This window comes from Lepisma saccharinum, chromosome 2 (genome assembly GCF_977018435.1).
Source record: "Lepisma saccharinum chromosome 2, izLepSacc3.1, whole genome shotgun sequence".
NCBI lineage: Eukaryota > Metazoa > Arthropoda > Insecta > Zygentoma > Lepismatidae > Lepisma > Lepisma saccharinum.
Window position 1 is genome coordinate 6240271 of NC_139230.1, and position 20974 is coordinate 6261244.

The following is a 20974-nucleotide window of genomic DNA, read 5'->3' on the forward strand; positions in this document are numbered from 1 at the left end:
TTCGCAATAAATAATAAGCTTACGTAGCGACGAAACTATTGTCAATAACTAGACAACAGCGAAAGCAAATCTCACGAAGATTCACGTGATCGCCGCAGAATAGATTCTAAGTAGATTCAATTTTTTAATTTTTTTTTTCAGAATTGGGAATATCACTGAGATTATTCGTAAGGAAGGAATTTTAGAAAACTGCTTGTTAGGCGTCGGCCAAAAGTCCATATAAGCGGCAAGGTGCAGGTTGACCCGTGTTCGGGAATATATCCTTTGTCATGTAGTTTTCGATTAGAGGTCGCTGTTAGGCAACCAACACAGCACCCAGGTTTGATGGGGTTGCATTGCGCTAGGATTGTTACCACGGTTCCGCAAAAAGTTAGTTTTTTGATTTTTGTTATTTAGCGTCGGTAATTGCAACAACGAGGATGAGTGATGATAGGATGAGACTTGAAACTGTTGAAGGGAAACTCGCAAAGATCATTTATGCCCAGTACAGGATTAGAACTCGATACTCCTGCCATCGTAGCGCGCTCTGTTATAACCACTCCGTCACAGAAGGCGGCTGCAAAGCCAGTCAGAATAGAATATTTTCATTAGAGTAGATTTAGAGCAGTATACTACATCATGTTACTATGTTACCGACATCAAGAATACTAGTTCTCAGAACTAGCAACGATCGCTAGAACCTATTAATGAAAGAAAAAAAATGATTACGTAGGGTTTTAACTGTTCGAATCCCAGATATGTCAAGACGTTTGTTTTCATTAAGCACATTGTCGCCCACTATTCACATGTTGTACTCAGAGGTGGCTACTCCCCCGTGCTTTTGTATTCCATGCTGAAATATTGTTGAATATTATGAGAGTTTACACAATTTTTTTTTTTTGTATATTTTCATGTTAATCATAAACAGTTATGGAAATTGCTTAAATTATATTGAAATAGAGAGGTCCCAGGTTCGACTCTGGGTGAGTGCACACGTATCCATGCTTCAAATGACATTCGTGTCTATATTACCAATACCAATTAGCGATTAACTTCACGGCCTTTACAAACTGAATTCGTATACTCTAGGTACTCTCTCACACAGACGTATTACAATTTATAATTGGAAAGCAACTGGAAAATAGGACTCTAGTTTGAATCCTGGGATCAATGGTGTTCCCAGGGAAGTTGATAACTGTCATAATCCCAAGTTTCCTGGAAAATAATGACGAGTGACATGGAAAGATGGTAAAATATAGTTCTTACTATAGAAAGAAAAACTATACCGAAGCTCTTTACGAAATTTCTAGCCACACCACACCCTGGGATCCCGGCATGGCATCAACAAAACTGGATCTCTGAATGGCTGGGGATAGGCATAAACATGCCAAGAATATCTAGGAGATTAAAACTGTGGTGTAGTTTGGGCAGGTTCATCACTGGCAAAGAATTCCAAAGCACTAGATTAAACGTATGCTGCACCTAATCTAGCATCAGAGATACTCTTTTACTGCTTTCATTCGCACCTCTTCCGAAATGTTCACCCGAAAAACCGGCTGGATGACACATTCCAAAGTTTGCAACACTTCTCAGCTCTTGCACTGGTCAGACCAGTTTGTCAGACGACCAGCCATGGCGAGACGCTGGAACGGTAGAATGGGACGAAGCACGTGGCAGCGAAAGCAGATGTCTTCTACAACAATCTGACATTGCACAATGTGTTATTATCGGCTCGGCAAAGAAGGCGTCGGATTATTTAGCGGCATTCGAGTAATTGACATAAAATGACAGCAATGAAAAAGGGAATGCCCTGTAATTATAGCTTGGTGTCACAGGTTGTTCACACAATTGCTGGATTCAATAGCACCGGCTCTTTTTCCAACTCGTATTGCATCCATGTGTTTGTTGACCTACCTTTCTGGGAATTGCAGGTAACAGTGACCTACCCTGCCAGCTTAAATTGAGGGGAAAATGGCCGCACGATTGTGATTTATGTCATCCGCTGCATTAATTATGTTGCTATCCCAACCAGTGTTGCTTAAAGAGCTCGTCTTATGCAAGATCCGTTGCGAACAAGAATAATTATCGCACCTGTACAGTGTCTCTCAAAAGTCTTAGGACAACGACATTTTAAACTAGGCAACCCAGTTTACACAAGGAGTTTGTGGATTGCGTGTAGAGTTAGGCTCAATTTCAGGGTTACCACATGCACAATATATATTTATGAAATACGCGAAAGAAATAAGAACAAGTATTATTGTATAAAATTATTAAAAATATCACTATTATAACGCAAATGACAAGATTCTTTCTGAAAGAAAAAGAATAGGTTTTCTAGTATTTCATTGCTGATGAGTCTACACAAGTTAAAAGAGGAGAGGAGAAACGAAAGCGAACAAAGGAGAGGAGAAAAGAGAAAGCGAGAAGAGAAGAGGAAAAGTAGATAAGGGAATAAAATAATGAGAATAGAAGTAGTGAGAAGAAAGGAAAAAGATGCGAGGAGAGACGAGGAAAATTGAGCAAAGACAACAGAGGAGGAAAACGAGATGAGAGGAGAGGAGAAGAAGAGTTTGGAGAGGAGAGGAGAAGAGTGGAGAGTAGAGTGAAAGAGAGAAAAAGAGAAGAACGAAAAGAAGAGGAGAAGAGTGCCGTAGAGTCGGAAATCGAAGACAGGAGAGGAGAAGAGTGGGATGGAGACAAGAGGCGAGAACAGAAGAGGAGACGATATGAGATAGAAGCAGGGATGAGGAGAAGAACAGAAGAGACTGGGGACGAGAGGAGAGAAGAGGTAGTTGCAGAAAATATGGTCTCGCGTCAAGAATTGATGCATTGATCAAATTATAGACATGAAACATTCAATAACATCTTAAAATGTATTAGAGAATGTATTAGATCGTGCGAAATGCCCTTTGGCTGAGTTCATATCAAGATAAAATCTTCGACGTAAGATTTTAGATTTTACGTGCGATTATACCACTAAAAACATCGATGTAATTTTCAAATTTAGAATTATCCAATTTTACTCCACTTCTCAGTTCGTTAAAATGTAGATTGTATTATTTCATATTTCCCCCATCGTTAATCCCAACAGAATCATCATTCCATTTCACACGGCATGGACAACGAACACAATGGGATATGTCTAAAAGTTACGAAAAGCTTCTGCGACCAGAGGGGTTTGAACCTACGACCATCAGGTTGATGATCCTTAACGGTAACCACTACCCTACAAGCTTTCCTTTCCGAACGTATGTAGAAGGATCTGATCAGTGTGAAATGTAGATGCAACTCGCCTCCTGCATGTAATGTGCAAAGAATACTTGATTGTAACAAAAACGGAGGACGTATACATTTAATTGGCATTTGTACATGATGAAAACTGTTCATTCGATATTTGAGCAGGTAGTCTTGCATTTAACTCGAGTTGGAAAAAGGATGTGTTGAATTACCACAGTATTTTATTATTTTTTCAATAGGAGGGGGGGCAAAGACAATATATATTTCCATTTGTAGATAAGGTTTAGCATAGTGCAGGGGCAAAAGTGGGGGGGGGGGGGCGAATCGCCGCCACTGGCAGTAGGTGTAATCCATGTAAACCTAAGAAGCGTTGACTAGTCAATGCTACGTATATGAACAGCTATTAATAAAATATAAGAACATTAATGTACTCAGAAACCAGACGTGATGGACAAAATCTGATTACATATTCGTAGAAATTCGTAAAAATTATCGTAACATAGTTTAGCACAGTCATGGCATATTGACTGAGACGCGAAGGTAAGCATTAAGGATACTTGAACATTGTAATAGATTCAGAAGTGGTGATGTCATTACCATGCTCGGAGGTCTGTACTAAAGGGCGCCCGCAGAAGGTAGCGGGGGGAGCACCTGCCCCCCCTGAGACATCTGGAAAGACTATATAAATTCAAATGGAGCGTGAAATGGTTGAAAGTGTAGCGTAAAAACATGGACGAGGGGTGCCGTGAAGGACAGCAGATTAAGTGCCTGTGCAAATGATTCTAGTACTGGGATGATTTATGAGAATTATCTTATCTGGGGGAAAGCATCGCTCCACGTTTCCCACACACTCAGGCCTCTCCCCCCCTCCCCTCCCCAAGAAAAATCCTGCGGACGGCCTTGTTTCTACTCCTTCGGAAGAAGGTTTGGTGATCCTCAGAGACACATCCAAAGTTACGAAAATCTCGGGTGCTCATAATATAAATATAAAACGTACCATCGTATTTACCTAATATAAATTACAAAACTTTGTAACGAATAACTAGGGTTTGATTGTAAAACTTTTGTAGCATTTCAAATATTTCCATGAAACTGCTGATATTCGAAATAGAGAATTTGAACATTAAATCTTCCGAATGCTAAGCTATCAGTCATGAAACAATTCTGCTCAGATGGGAAGAAAATCGCGTCATTGACAATAAATTGATTCTAAAACTATTTCAAACATTTTAGTTGTTTGCCTAGTCCTAAACTATTGTTTATAATTAACGATGGGAAGTGTCTGTACCCCTTAAACCCTTCCCTCATACACTGTCATTCTTCAGTTGAGAGCGAAGGTCAGAGGCATTGGCGTACCCAAGGGTGGGGTTGGTGGGGCTATAATCCCACCTGGCCAAGTATTCCTAAAATAAAGAACATCAAATGTAGACATATGCCCCATTACGGTCATATAACCCCTTTAAAAAAATAAGGGTACGCCACTGTTCAGAAGAACAACCTTCATTATTGGCTGGAAGTTAACTACAAATACTCAACTCATGTTTGCGAAGGGCCCGCTTATGTGCCAACTTGTTCGTTTGCATAATTTCAGGATTGCTTTATTTTTTTTTGTTTTTTTTTTGTAATAAACACTTCCAAAAAATGGAACGGTTCACATTGTCATCAGTGAAGTGATGTGCTTACTGTATGTTTCTTATCGGTGTTAATTTATTTATTGACAATTTCAGATACAGCACAATAGCCATTTTACGCTGGAATCGTCAACATCGAAAAGAACAAAAACAATACTAACGAAATAACACAAGAAAGGATCAACAAAAATAAGTTATATGTAGATGGCACTTATTATTCATCAGCATTTGTTGTTGCGGAAGACTTAAGGAACATATACTCTGGAAAATATATCAACACTTGACGGGAGCTCATTATATTAGGTGGAAAATCTGTAGAAGAGAGTTTTTTTTTATTATTTGTATTTCCAGTTTAGTTTTTCTGTGCAAAAGATGTTTGTATCACGTGTTGTGCACATGTGCATTCGAAAGTGAAATTCCTGGTTTGACTTTGTCATTGAGAAGACAACACGCATCTTCACTTTTCACACTCCGATAGTATTGCAGGTGTTTTAGGATATTCACAATATAAATGCAGTTCTTTACAAAAGTAAAAAATTGTAAAAGGTCGAATTTATTAATTATAATATTTTCTTGGATTGCAGACATTTTGAGGGCAATAGGGGCTTAAGATTCTCTTAGAAACATCACTGACAAGTACATCTTAATATGATGCCATGTTTTATCTTGTTGTTCTCGCTCCAAGTATTTCCGTCAATAATCTTGTTTACGTATCTGTGCATCCTTCATTTTTACTTTTCGTTTGTCCTTTGTCGTTCGTGACAGTCTCTTGTTTCTGTTCCAAATGTTGTTTTTCCTTAGAATGTTTACAGTGAATCTTGTGACCTACATTTCTCGAAGGATGAGGACGGCTCCTCTTCCTAGAATCGATATCTTCAGGCTGAATGTTGCCCAGCGCTCCCTCCCTTCAAGCACGCTGAATTTTAGATAACTTCCCGGCGTGGTTTCATCGTTACGTACTTAGATGCCAAATCTGCGAAACTTGTCAAATTAATTCACTCGTAGACATTCACCCTAGAAATCATTTTCGTGAAATAGTTTCTAATTATAATATAATTTATTATAATTAATCTTATGTAATAATAAGAACCTCTCTTTATAATTTAAATTTAAGTAATTGAATCGGAATAACTTGATAACTTCAAATAACTTCAAAATAATAACTAAGAAATAAATATTTTAGGAACTATTAAATAGTTAATTTTTGAAAGTTTGAGGGAGTAGAGTACCCATCATAAGACGTATAGCTCTGTGTTTATGTACCTTTGAAGCGTTTGAAAATGAAGTTTTCAAATAAATTTTCCTCTTATCTAAAGGTGCTATATTTTGAAAATTGTAAATGCAGACAACCTTATTTCACATACAAGTTCACGGTAAAGCGAACGTTTTGCTATTATTATTATTATTATTATTATTATTATTGAGTAGCGATACATTATGCTACTTATTACTGCGACTACATAATGTTTAATACTGTTGTATATTGTTCAATCTATCCATCTTACCTCTCATTCCTTCTGTATTTAAATCAGCAATGACACATTTACAGCATAAACAGAACTTCCAACACAAGACATGAGTTAAATTAAAGTCACTCTCTATGATCAGTAAATGTTAATTAATCGTCCATTTTTGCATCACTTTTTCAACAAATTTCATTTTCAATAATTGTTTTTACTTCGGCAAGCGTGAGGTCTTGTGTAGCTGCACATGTTTAACGTCACATGGTGCCCTGTGTGTGTGTGTGTGCATGTGTGTGTGTGGGGTGGGGTGTCAGCGATACAGTAATTATTGACAGTGCTGTAGTCCCAAAAAAACTTCTACAAGAAATATCATTCATGGTAGAATACTGATGATGATGATATACCCACAATTTTCTTAAAAGAGGCATATTACAATAGACAAGGCATTTAAAGAAATACTATAACGCGTAGCATTTTAGTGTATTTTATTTTCTTGTTACTATTGCTTTTGTGGATTATCAGTTTTTATACTTTTAATAACTTTAATAATACTGCTAATTACACTAAAAGTGAAAAACTTGAAAAAAAAATACTTATGTAAAAAAACGAAAGAAGGAACGGAAGAAAGCAAAAATTGTCTCTCTTTTTTTGTTTCGTCCGTGTTTAAAGCTGTAATACAACAGACCTTAATTTTCGAGTTTAACAATTAGTGTCTTTATAGTCCGCTGCCAATTGTTGCGGAAAAGAGAAAGAAGAATACTGTTGAAACTTTCGCGTAGGACTTACTCGATACTTCGATATCTCAAGTCATCTAAAGTCAAACGTCTACCATACGCATCTCGTTAATTAACCTTACTGGAGTTATGGCCAAATTACATAAATAAGTATAAACGAAAGTAGAAGGTACACACGTTGTAGCAAAATGTATACGCTAATGGCAGTGGCGTGCCAAAGAAGGGCTGGGTGGGGATCACCCCCCCCCCTTTGGCCCACTATTCCTAGAAGAAAACGTCAAAGGCAAGAAAAGGATAGCAAAAAAGTATACGTAACACCCCCCCCCCCCTTTTCGAAAATCCTGGACACGCCCCTGGCTAATGAGTACGGTTAATCACAGGGTATACGGCGTATACCACCGTATACCCTCGACTACATCCCTGATTGACTATCTCGTTTAATGGCAGTATCGTAGAGACCGAAGCACTACTATGTTGGCAGCGTGGAGGAGATTTGAACACACTGCTACTCGATTGTGAAACGCAAGCACGTTGTAGCGTTTCGTTGGTTATTTCGACCGCATCGATTTTTGAACCACTCCTTATTGTATGATCTGACAGCAGAAGAAAAGACGCATGGTGTGCAGGACTGTTGGAAGGTTGCAATTCCACCGAGACCTGCCACATGCGGCTGCCGCATTCGGCAATAGAAACAAATGGCGCAATTCTATCTGCCCTGGTGACCAACGGGTGCCACCACACAGGAATCGTCCATTCATTCATTTCTTGAGCAAGCGCGATCACAGTCGAATAGAAATAAGAAAAGGAAAGTAAATCTACATCAGAGATATAGCGCCATTTGTAATCAGCATACGTATTATAATCTTACCCCAGGAATCTGTGGAGCAAGGCCGCGCATAGCAGCAGAGAAGGGGACAAATGAAGTGGGCAGAGCGAAGCAGTACACACTGCTGCGAAGGCTGCTAACGGCAATCGCTTTCCCCCTCCACGCAATCCCGTTTCCTCTCACGTGTTTATTGGTGGAGCTGTCTCGCGTCACTACTTGCCTAGATACTTGTTTTCGTTCGCCTGCTCCAGAGATACCCGGGACAGAGTATACAGTTAAGGAAACCACAGTTTCAAACGGTAACCACAAGACGGAATAAGAATCAAATACACATTATCACAGCGAAACGTGTTCTTAAAATACGATTTCCATTCTAACACAGTTCAATTTCTGTTAGCCACAACTGTGTGTCCAAATTTGGCACCACATCATGAAATTTTATCTTTCCTGATGTTCAGATATGTAATAATTCTGTTTCAACTGTAAATTACAGAGAAACTCTGTGTGGTAGAGTCGAATTACTTTCGGAACATTTCCAGCGGACTGCGTGAGTCTTGTCGAGCGAGCCTAGTGGGCGTGTAGAACCTGAGCAAGGGGCTTAGCGATAGGTTCTGGTTTGAGATAACGTCAGCGGCTCGCTTGGTTAATTGGCTGCTTGGAGAGTTGTGACTCGTTCCGAAGTTTCAAATGCATAACAGCCAAAGATGTTACGGAAATAATCTCACTCTACTTAACGCAATATAAGTATTATTAATTAATATTGCTAGTAATAATATTGTAGAATTTTACAAGAAATAGCTGCCTATAAATTTCAGTTTTCAAAACATAAGGTCCTCGCATTTCCTAACGGTGACCCTGTTGCCTAAATAATCTTTCGGTGGAAGTTTCAACTTACAACCTGATGTAGAATGATGGGTCGAAGCTGTACTAGCAAGCCGTGGCGTGCCCAAGTGGTGTTAACGAGGGGATGTACACCTCCCGCTCTGAAAAGATGGTAAAATGTAGCACTGAGCACGAAGCAGAAAAGTCATTACGAAATTTCCATTGCTAACAAGGCTACCGCTAAATGAAGCATTTCCCGCCCCTTTCTTCAACACTCTTCCTTGATTACAATGGATTATCACCAATTAAAGGGAAAAGCATTTAAAAAAAAAATGCCTTCTAATTAAGAAGAGAGACTGGTTAATTTCATGAGAAATTGGAGGATTATGGTTCATGTTTCTTTCATACAATTCTAAAGAATAAAGAGAGAAAATGTAAGACGTTATCAAAAGAAAGTAACCTATACTTTCTTTTTTGGAATGTAGGAATCCTTATTTACGGTGTCATATTTCTAACCGAAATATAAGCCATGCCTTTATTGTTTCTATCTCTCTCTGGTCAATTTATGTTGCTTTTCTTCCTCTTGGGTTAATCATGCCGACCAGGATGAAGGCTGAACTAATGAAGTGGATAATGGGACAGTCACAGGCTGTCAATCCATGACTGCCCAGGGTTTGAACGTGGGACCTCTGGCTTCGTAGCGCATTTAGGGAGACATGCACACAGAGCAGAGCGCAGGCGCGGATCCACGGGGGCAAGGGGCGATCGCCCCTCCCCTGCCAGGTTTTTGGATATATCCCTAATATTTTTAAAGACCCAAATGTTCTGCCCTTTATCACAAAGTTTATAGGTCTGATAATTTTTAAAGTGTCATTTAAGTCAACTTTGCACTCGGATAGAATAATCGGAACTGGACGGACAGTTTAATTTGGATCAGAACCACTGTGCTTCAAAAGGGGATCGAACTCTAGACCCTTGATATATATAAAAACATACAATAATAACCCTGGACCCCTATTTTCACAAACCTCTAGAACATGGAAGTCAGCTTGTTTCATTATATATATTGTCTATATAAAACAGTGCAAGTGTAGGTTAGAAACGATTCTAGGTGAGGTGAGGCACTCAACTGAAATTCGAGCAATTAACTGTAACTTCTGGATGCGCCACTGGATCAGAGCGGATCCAGATTGCTCCTTACGGCGAGGACCTGAGTAGACCGGTGGACTCTCCAGGCAGGCAGCATGTTGTTCCTCCAGTACCCTATTCAGTACCTAATCCCTACGATTAATATTAATATTTTCAAACTCTAATAACTCAAGACTGTGTAAGTGGTCCAATGTACAAACACATGTGTAAATAAAACAACAAGTAAAGTGCTTTTATTCTGTGTAGCTTATTATATTACGGGTTGTATGCTTTTCATATTGTTAAAAGCCTAACAGAAACTTGTAACAATTTTTTTCAGAAATTAAACATCTTCACCTGCTCGTCATTTCCAAACTCTAAAAGATATACTATAAAAAGATAAAATATGCAAATCAACATGATTTTTCAAAATCTGAAATATGATATAAGCTAACATTAAGTTTTCAGAATTTTTGTCCGTTTCTGTAATAAACTTTACAAGATGTCTTACAGTGATGAAGCAAGTTGTACCACAGCAATGCCATACTTATTTCAAAATTAAAATTTATTTTTCATATACTAATTCCTTGCAATTGCTGACAGTATGTAGTGTATACTAAATTGGAAATGTTAATGAATTAGCATGATAGATAAAAGTAACATTGGGATTGCATTCAAAAGGTACTGAAAATGATATTTCATCAAACAACACATGAGGCATTACTCATGGATAATGAGAACCATCCTTGACAACTTTCTGGAACAAGTTAGAATGTAAATTTATATCTTAATTTCAGGCTTGTGTCCTGACTGGCAAGACTGGAATCCAAATGACTCTGTACAGAATGCCTCCGAAGCAATGGGTTTGGCAGATGATTGGCTTAACGTAAGACAGGTAAGTGCGAAAAAATTACTACAAAAATTTTATTGCAAAACTGAAGTAAATTTTGAAAACAATTTGGGAAGACTATATTTTACAATGGAGCTCCTCCACAGCCTGTTCGTTAGTGCTCTCACCTTTGGTGGCGAGTGATCATGTGTTTAATTCCAGGGGGAGCCCTCAAAATTTTGATGTTGGCCCAGCGTTGTGAGGACAATTGGGGAAATACTTTGAAAAGAAGTAGGGGACTTTGGTCTCGAAAGCCAGAAAACATCGTCAATGGGGCTCGATGTGTTGACCATGCATCACCCAATGAAAAAGCCACCTGGTAGGCCTTGGCCCTTAGAGGGCTGTTGCGCCGTGGGGTTTAGTTTAGTTTAAATTAAACATTGTTGTAAAGAGGAAGTTCCAATCCATCCTTTTGTAGATCTAAATGTTAACTCTAGTATGTGGAAATAAGGTGAAAGATAATGTCCTTTTAAATGCTTTTTAAACATATTGTGATGATTTCTCATTTTTATGATAACATGAAAATTAATAAAGAAATTAGCTTTCAAACTCATTTAATATACTATGGTTATATATTTTAATTCAAATAAATTACAGTAGAAGAAAAATACTGTAACAAACTGTGTTTCTTGTCCTAAGTTGTAGAAAAATCTTGTTGTTTTTCAGTAGTATCAATGATATACTTTTATGTTGTTATATGTTATATTATAGATTATATTTTATTAGTCTTATAAATTTAAATTGCTCATTTCTGCTTTTCCTAGTTGATCAAACCTGAGGAAATGGTGAATCCAAATATTGATGAAATGTCTATGATGACTTACCTGTCTCAGTATCCAAATGCAAAATTAAAATCGGGTGCACCTTTACGTCCACGTACTAATCCAAACAGGTAAGAAGTAAGATTTTGTCTACATTTCTTTATTTGTCCCACATAGAAACACAAACTTAAATACACATACAAGCCTGTATTAAATCTAGTGTATAAGAAAAACCTAATTTTACCGCTATGTATACACACTGTGCAAAGTGATTGTGCAGTCTCCTAGTTTAAGCCTTGGTACAATGATGTTTGGAAATTACGGAAGAAAAGTAGTAGTTTTTACAGTGAGCTGATCAACTCTTGTTATTCACATTGATACTCTCATCCTGGTAGATCAGCTTCTTGGATTTCTCCCATATCGAAATTGTAGGTTCCTGTTGTTCTACACAATCTAAACATTGATTTTTTAAGACTCCACCCAGAAAACAAGACTAAAACATCTAATATGTAGCTATGGCTTGACACCTCATGTTGACTTTCCTACAAGAACTACCAAAACCAAAATTGAAATTTACTTCTCAGACCATGATGCTCAGCTACTCACAATAGACACAAGCTGCAATAAAAATACAAAATATACCAACACTGCAGAAATGAGGGATATAACCCAAACAATGTACTCCCTCTGTTTCATAATTATTATCCGGTACAATTTTGTTTGTTGTCTCATAATAATTGTCCGATAGGCAAACTGTGAGATTAGTGTATACAGAAGAAGAAAATTAAACACGGGAATGAGTCATACAACGTTATTACTCAAGGATCAGTACAAATTGGCCGATCAAGTATCCAAAAGAACATAAATAAAAAGTCACCATTTTGGCATACCGGACTATAATTATGGGACAGAGGGAGTACTATGTTTTAAGCAGAAATTGTCAAATGAAAAATGGACAGAAATCTATGGAGCTAACAGCACAAATGAAAAATATAACAACTTTATTAATATTACTAAATCTCTATATAAAGAAACCTTTCCTGAAAAACGTACAGAACTTAATAATCAAGAAAACCAAAGCTGGATTACAAATGGAATTACTATCTCAACCAAAAAAATGAAATCACTTCAAAGAGAGAGCAAAACGAATAACACACTCACCTTCTGGAACAACTATACAACATACAAAAAGAATTACAGAAAAGTTCTAAAGGTAGCAAAGAAATGAGCAACGCAGCACATAAAACAAAAACTATGTGGAATATAATAAAGAAATAAACCAATCTTCACCAAAGAACCACCAAGACATAAGCCTAAAGTAACCTCACCCCCCAAAACAAATCATCATCACTGACAAACAACTGGAACTCAAACACATTTTTTATGGAACCAACAGATGACTCAGAAATTATACAAATTATCGGGAAACTAAAAAACAAAAAGACAGCAGGACTTGATGAAATAAGAGACCACATTATAAAAGCATGATGCCATGTACAAATAGTAAAACCCCTTGTACATATTATGAACCACTCCTTTTTGACCAGAATTTTTCCAGAAAAACTAAAAACAGCCAAAATAATACCAATCTATAAAAAGGTTAAAAAAATTATGTAAAAAAACTACAGGCCAATTGCACTACTGTCAGTGTTCTCTAAAGTAATCGAGCATGCAGTTGAGAAATGACTTAAGGAATTTTTGTAGCACATGCGAAATATAACACCAACCCAACATGTTTTTTTTTAAGAGACGAAAGTACAACTACAGCGCTTGTTGAATTCACAGAAAATGTTCTTCTCCACGTGGAAAGGAAACTACTGAATACAACAATTTTCTGTGACTTAAGTAAAGCTTTTGATACCATAGACTGTATAAAAACTAGAAAGATATGGGATTAGAGGAATTCTTCTAAATTGGTTTAAACCTTACATGAAAAACAGAAAGCAAATTGTAGAAATATCACATGAAGATAAGTATGGCAACATTACCAAGCACATTTCAAATACCAAGACAAATAATATTGGTGTACCTCAAGGAAGTGTACTAGGTCCCCTCTTGTTTATGCTATATATAAATGATCTCCCATCTGCTGTACCTGCATCAACCACACTACTCTACGCAGATGACACCTCCCAAATATTGTAGATTGTAAAATGAACTCTGTTTGGCAAAATTCTAATAACACTTTAAAAAGAATTAAATGGATGGTGCAAGGCAAACAGACTAATACTAAATACAACAAAAACTAGCAACATGACCTTCCACACGACAAAACAGAAAAACAAAGATTGCCCAACACTCGAAATACACTCAAAAATCATACAAGAAACCACAACAATAAAATTTCTAGGCATACATTTTGATGAAAACATGTCTTTTGGTCATCATATTGAAAATCTATGTAAACAACTAGCCACTTTACATTATGCAATTCGGAAAATGAGCAGTATCTCTAACATCAAATGGTAAAAATACTCTATTATGCAAGCATAGACTCTAGACTAAGGTATGGCATACTGCTATGGGGAAACTCAACAAAATTGTCAAAGTTTTTTTCATTCTACAAAAACGATGACAACAACGACGATGACAACAATGACAACGACGATGACAACAATGACAACGACAATGACAACAACAATGACAACAACGACAAATCATGAGAACTATGGTCCAGGAGCCTCCACAAACATCTAGTAAAAATCTGTTCACCAAACTTTCAATACTCACAGTACCATCCCTATATATATTAGAATGCCTCCTATTTGTAAAGCACAACATCAAAAGCTTCAATAAAAATCGTAATATACATAATCATAACACAAGAACAAAGGCAAATATACACATAGACAACCACAGACTAAACCTATACAAAAGGAGTGCCAAAAACACAGGAATACTACTATACAATAAACTTCCATGTGAAATAAAGGAGGAAAGAAATCTATTCAAAAATAAAATAAAAAACTATCTCTTAAAAAAATCAGCCTACAGCATAGAAGAATTTGTACAGCATATCTAAACTACCTTCTCCGTCTCACCCATATACATAATCAATTTGATACAATATATATGGAAGTTTAATTACGCTGACCTGCATCCCATATATGCAGTGATTTATTCAACCGCCCTAACACCCCCAACACCCTCCCAAATTTCGATGAACACTCCCTCCCCCAAGCAGAAAAGTGGAACACCTCCCCCCCCTCCTGTAGGGCGGTGTAAATTTGGATTTTTATATCTACAATAGAATGGCAAATATGTAATCTAGTGGATGTAAATTATATTTGTAACTCAATTATGCTGATCTACATCCCAAATATGCTATGAAGGGCTGGAATATATATTTGTAACTATAACTACTGTATCCCATGTATGTAATCAAACCGATGTAATAATATATACTTGTAACTTTAATTATGCTGCATCCCATATATGTAATCAAGTGGATGTGTTTGTACTTTAATCATACTAATGTTATATGTAACAAAATGACGTGTTCTATACTGCTGCAGATAGAAATATCAACAATGTAGTCAACAGAATGAGAATAAATTACAATTACACAATAGATTCATACCACTTGTGTGCTGAATATCACCCACCCAGTAAACAAACTGGTTTTGGTTCACCCTGGCTCATCTTTGGCACCAACTCTGTCCAAAACGGGGATCATAGGATCGAATCCTCGATAAGGCATGAATGTGCGATGGTGTTTGTTTATTCATTTATTTCTTCAGTTTGTCTTTCATCATTGCCACCAGTCTCCATGGTGAAGTAAAGTATTCAGTATAAAGCACTGTGAAGCCAGAGGTCCATGATTAAGCCTTGGGCAAGACATAAGGTGTATCATTGTATTTGCCTCATCACATCTTTTTCATGAGTTTGTCATTAATTCTCATCATAACAATTAAGCATGGAGGTAGGAAGGAGCCATCAAATAACTGAAATAGAAAGAGAGAAAACTTTTATCATCATCATCATCACCATGGATAATCTAGAGAGGTGGAAGAATGATGTAAAATAAAAAAAAAAAACAGCAAAATAATAAAAGTTTATTTGAAGATAAGCACAGTGGCGTCAATTTATATGGGCCTGTGAGGTTCGAGACCACCCAATAATTTAACTCATATTTTTGTTACATTTTAGAAATAAAGTCCCCAAGTTTAAAAAACAAACAGATTCATAATTTTAAACCTATTGCATTCTCCCAACTTAATTACTGTTCATAATAAGACTGCCAGTAAGAGCTTACAATGCACAAGGAGTGAAAATAAGGCCAAGGGGGAGACCAAGATGTCTGTGGAAAGAGCAGATAGTGGAGAGTGTTAGAGGAAGAGGACAAGATTGGAACACTGTGGAAAGAGAGGAGTGATAGAAGACCAGAAGAATATGGAGAGGCTTGACTTCTATGCCAGAGGCAGGAAATGGTGAAGGAGGATGTTGATGAATAATTTGTAGATATCAAATTCGATACTTGTCAGTGTTCTACATGTATATTATTTACACTGTCTATTAGGAAAGTGATGGAGCATAATAACTTATGACATGTGTTACATGTTGTATAACTTTAGGCAGCAAATCTCAGAGTTCACCCTATCCAATGTTTTTCAAAATATGGCACCACTGATAATGAATGTGTGCAAATTCAATTGCTAATTTTGCTGAACATCACCAATTAGACAGACTATATTTCATACATAGAAAAATCTAAACTTAATTTCAAAATTAATTGCTTCCTAGATCATTTTGCTTTTCATTCTCTTGAAATTGCAATAGTTAAAATGATAAAATTTGCTGCAAGAGCTCTGTTACATAAGTTCAGTAGGTTCATCTGTCTACCCATCCAACCATTTCCACTATTGAAATATTTAGTGTGACTGCAGCTAGAAAGAAGAATCTATTTAGGTGCGCTCGCAATTGTAATAATCAGTTCTGGCTGAAAAATAGATTCACACTGTCACAGTTTTTGTTGTAATCCTATTGGAATGAATTGAAGAAAGTAAGCAAAATACATGTGTGTATTATTAGGAAACACTAATATGTTACATATAGCATGTGCATGTCAATTATAGTGGATGAAGCAGTGAAGATTTCTGAAATCGTGGTATATTTGTAGACATTATTTGTCTTATCTGGGATAGTATCGAAAGCTGATAAGACAAATGCAAGAGTTTTATGCACTTTTAGTAATAACATGTCATCTCTTGTACTGATATGAAAGTTGGCTTATTGATATAACTTGCAAAATGTTTACTTGTATACTAGACATTTATGCTTTAGGAGATAGGTGTAAAAACTTGAAATGACAATATGAAAATACAATTTATATAATGCAGAAGTATAGTGTTTGAAAATTGGTTGATAATATGCTATATTTTAATTCGCTTGTCTACCAATTTTAGTGGCCACATGGGATGAGAAGATAGGAATTAAACAGAATTTTTGAAACTGAGGGTGGGAGGGAGGGGGAGGAGATGTGAAGACATTTTTAGGAACTTTTTTTTTTAGGCAAGGGAGAGTTGGCAATATGTAGATAAATGAATCGGTGGGCGTTCTCTCTGATTTTCACTTTAGCTCCCACCCTGCTTGGTTGTTGCAAGAGTCCATGTTTATAACATATGTTGCCATTGAAAACCACTAGTAGACTACACACATAATACAATCTTATTCAGATAAAGTGGCACACTAAATAGGGTTAAAAGGTTGGAACGTGCCACTTTTTCTTAGCAGGAATCATTGTTTAGACTTGGAAAAAAATAGCATTATAAAAACTAAATATTTCTGAATGATTAACAACATTTACATATACAACATAAATTTTACATTACACAATGAAAAAATTCAGTTTCTTTTACACATTGTTTCCTAGAATTACATTAATTTGAATATAATACTAAAATGAATTTGTCACTGCAAGGACATTTAATGCTACTTTGTTTCAGACAAATGGGAAGTATTATTGTTTACTTACTTTTGTAATAAAGTTCTTTAAAGTTTATATTTTCTTTCTTTTCTCACACATTTGCCATCTACTGTACATTTTTAACAAGCTAGATACAATTGTTAATAAAACATATGTATTGACTTTTTTCTCTTCTTGATTTGGCTGCTTATCCAGTATTCCTCCTCCTCGGTAAGTTAAGATCAGGAATTTGGTGTAGCATGGCTGTCTATGTTTTTTCTTATGTGACTGACTAATTCTAGGCATGACAGCCTTTGAAGTGACACTTTTGTTGCCGTACTGGCCAACTAGTCAAGAAGAAGGACCATGCGCCAGATGTGTTCCTGACTCCATGCTTTTATTCATAGCAATAGTTTTAGAATTTAGGAATAATTAAATTAACCAAATGAATTTTGAAGCTAGATTCAACATGTGCCGTCAAAAGTACTTACACACTAAAGTGCTCTAAACTACTGCTGCATTGGTTGCAATGTTTGCATGAGCTTAGTATTTTTTTTTTAACTTTAGATTATCTTATGGTGTTAGCTTACAGTTTAACCACAATGGCAGAAAAGTTTCATAATTCATTTTATGATCACTAATATTAGATTTGAGAATAATTCTAATGCAGATAAATGAAACACATAATAATTATTATAAATTTACACATGAAACTAGAATGCTTAAGGAATTTTGAGGCTGCAAATTTTTGCAAAGCTTTTAGTTTTTAGAAGATCATTTAATGCAGCAATTCTCCATCAGGGTACGAGCTTATGGTCCAGGAATTGAGCCTACTGGTCCTGTTGTAGGAGCCCCAGCAAATTTCACAGTCGAGACATTTTCTGCTGGAAAAGGGAAGGTGGAAGTTTCAGTTGAGAATCCTAGTGGCCAGTTGGAACCAGTAAGTGAACATATTCACATTTGTATTTAGATTAAGAAACTAGTATTTAGTTTTGTCTTCCATTATGATTTGAACTCGAAAAACTAATTGCAAAAAAAAAAAAATCATATTTATAGTGACAACACTTTTAACACAACCACCACACTTAAAAGTCATTAAAAAATAAATAAGTGCAGATAAGCAGTTCTAGTATTACATATTGATAATTTAATCTCCAGTGTTTTCTTTTGGCTACAAGGCTCAAAGAAGAGAGAACATAATGAAATATGATGTAATAAACTTCCTACATCATGCACCACCAACATTGCTAAAAACTACACACAAACAACTTTATACGAGACACTTTCAAAGTTTGTCAGAGTTTTCTACTCCATCTCGGAGTCATCAACAGAGCTGGTTGGTTAAAAAGTTCAGACAAGCTTTTAAAGTATCTCATATCATGCTGTTTATGTGATTTTTGACACATTTAATTATTGTTAAGAGATGTCTCTCTCTGATTTGACACTCAGTAAAATTACCAACTTTCTACTGATCTAATAAAAAAGTTGCAAATATTCCACTTCTTAATTTATATATTTAACCAAGTGACTGCAGTGATATTGCCTTAGAAAAATAATCTGTGCATTTAAACAGTTACTTTAAAAGATCATACTATGTATAGAAATATTGTATAGTAAAGTTTTAAGTCTACTTTATGCACAAAATGGCTAATTGAGACTGAACCTGCAGTTTAAAGTGGAATCCGAACCACTATGTGCCTCTGAGTATCAACTTACCACCATGCCACTGGTAGTAAAGTTTTTGAAAATGTTGCTGATGTGATTGTATTGACTGATACTGATAAAGTATCGGTTAAATTCCTCATCCCAAATTTCAATTAACCCACGATTGGTAAAGAAAGTCTTCATGAATTAAGTAATGATAATGGTATAAGATTGATTACTTTTGCAACCTCAAAGAATTTAATTGTGAAAAGTACCACTTTTAAACATAAAGATATCCATAAATATACCTGGTCTTCTCCAGATGGTAAAACTCATAATCAGATAGATCATATTCTCATTGATAAGAGAAGGCATACTAGTATAATTGACGTTCGTACACATAGAGGTGCTGACTGTGCCAGTGACCATTATTTAGTAATTGCTAAATTAAGAGAAAGACTCTCAGTGATAAATCATAAGCAACAAAATCTAAAAGTTATAAAATTTGATACAGGAAAGTTTGCTGATGAAAGAATTAAGAAAGATTACCAAATTAAACTGTCAAATAGATTTGAGGTTTTGCAGGATTTAAATGATGATGAAAATATAAATGAAACAGACGTAAATAAGAATTGGGAGCACATACGTAATGCAATAGAATCAGCAGCGAAAGAAACTATAGGATACCATAAACCGAGAAAAAGTAAGCCATGGTTTGATAATGAATGTCATAATCTAATAGAAATAAGAAATCAGGCTAGACTTAGGTGGTTAAATAACTCTGATTATACAAATCTAAACAATTATAATAGAATAAAGCGAGAAGTTAACCGCACGTTTAGAAGTAAAAAAAGAGATTACTTGAAAAGCAAAATTAACGAAATTGAAACAAACAGCAAAAATAAAAATATCAGAGATTTATATAAAGGTGTAAATGAATTTAGAAAGGGGTGGCAACCTAAAGTAAACTTTTTAAAAGATAAAGATGGTGATTTTCTAGCTGACCCAAGCGATATTCTAAATAGATGGAAGAACTACTTTAATGACCTTTTAAATGTCCATGTAGGAGATAAATCAGAAGTAAGTGAAGTACACACAGCAGAACCTTTAGTTCCAGAACCTAACTTGACTGAAGTTAAAGATGCTATTAAAAGGCTTAAGAATAACAAAGCACCTGGCATTGATTTAATACCAGCTGAGTTAATTAAATATGGTGGAAATTCATTAATATGTCAAATTCATAAATTAATTTGTTTAATATGGAATAAAGAAGAAATCCCTCAACAGTGGAAAGAATCCATAATTGTTCCTGTGTTTAAAAAAGGTGATAAAATGAACTGCAATAATTACCGTGGAATTTCTCTACTCTCAACAACATACAAAATATTGTCTAACATTGTTTTAACAAGACTAACCCCATATGCTAATGAAATTATAGGTGATTATCAATGTGGATTTAAACGTAACAGATCAACTACAGATCAAATTTTTCACATTAGACAGACACTTGAAAAAAAGTGGGAATATAATCAAAATGTCCATCAGCTATTCATTGATTTCAAAAAAGCATATGATTCGGTCAAAAGAGATAAATTATATAATATATTAGTAGAGTTTGGAATACCTAAGAAGCTTGTTAGTATGATAAAAATATGCACCAGTGAAACAGAAAGTAAAATTTGTGTGGGTAATAATATGTCTGACAAATTTATAATTCATGATGGGTTAAAACAAGGAGATGCATTATCTCCATTGCTCTTTAATTTTGCCTTAGAATATGCTGTAAGGAAGGTAAAAGAAACTAAAGAAGGACTAAAATTAAATGGTGTGACTCAGTTGTTAGCATATGCAGATGATGTAGACTTACTGGGGGATGATATAAATACGATTAAGAATAATGCTAAAATATTTTTCAAAACTGCTAAAGAGATAGGTTTGGAAGTTAACAAAGAGAA

The 20974-nt window shown here is 35.8% G+C and overlaps 1 protein-coding gene across 1 annotated transcript in view; it reads left to right on the forward strand.

The window, feature by feature from the left end:
• The window catches only part of cher (filamin A protein cher), a 361674-nt gene that overhangs the window by 133304 nt on the left and 207396 nt on the right, over positions 1 to 20974 (forward strand). Inside the window, exons 4-7 of the mRNA XM_083116998.1 lie at positions 10618 to 10715; positions 11474 to 11601; positions 17592 to 17606; positions 18177 to 18315. Of these exons, the coding sequence (XP_082973124.1) occupies positions 10618 to 10715; positions 11474 to 11601; positions 17592 to 17606; positions 18177 to 18315 (380 nt within the window). The remainder of the gene's footprint in view (positions 1 to 10617; positions 10716 to 11473; positions 11602 to 17591; positions 17607 to 18176; positions 18316 to 20974) is intronic.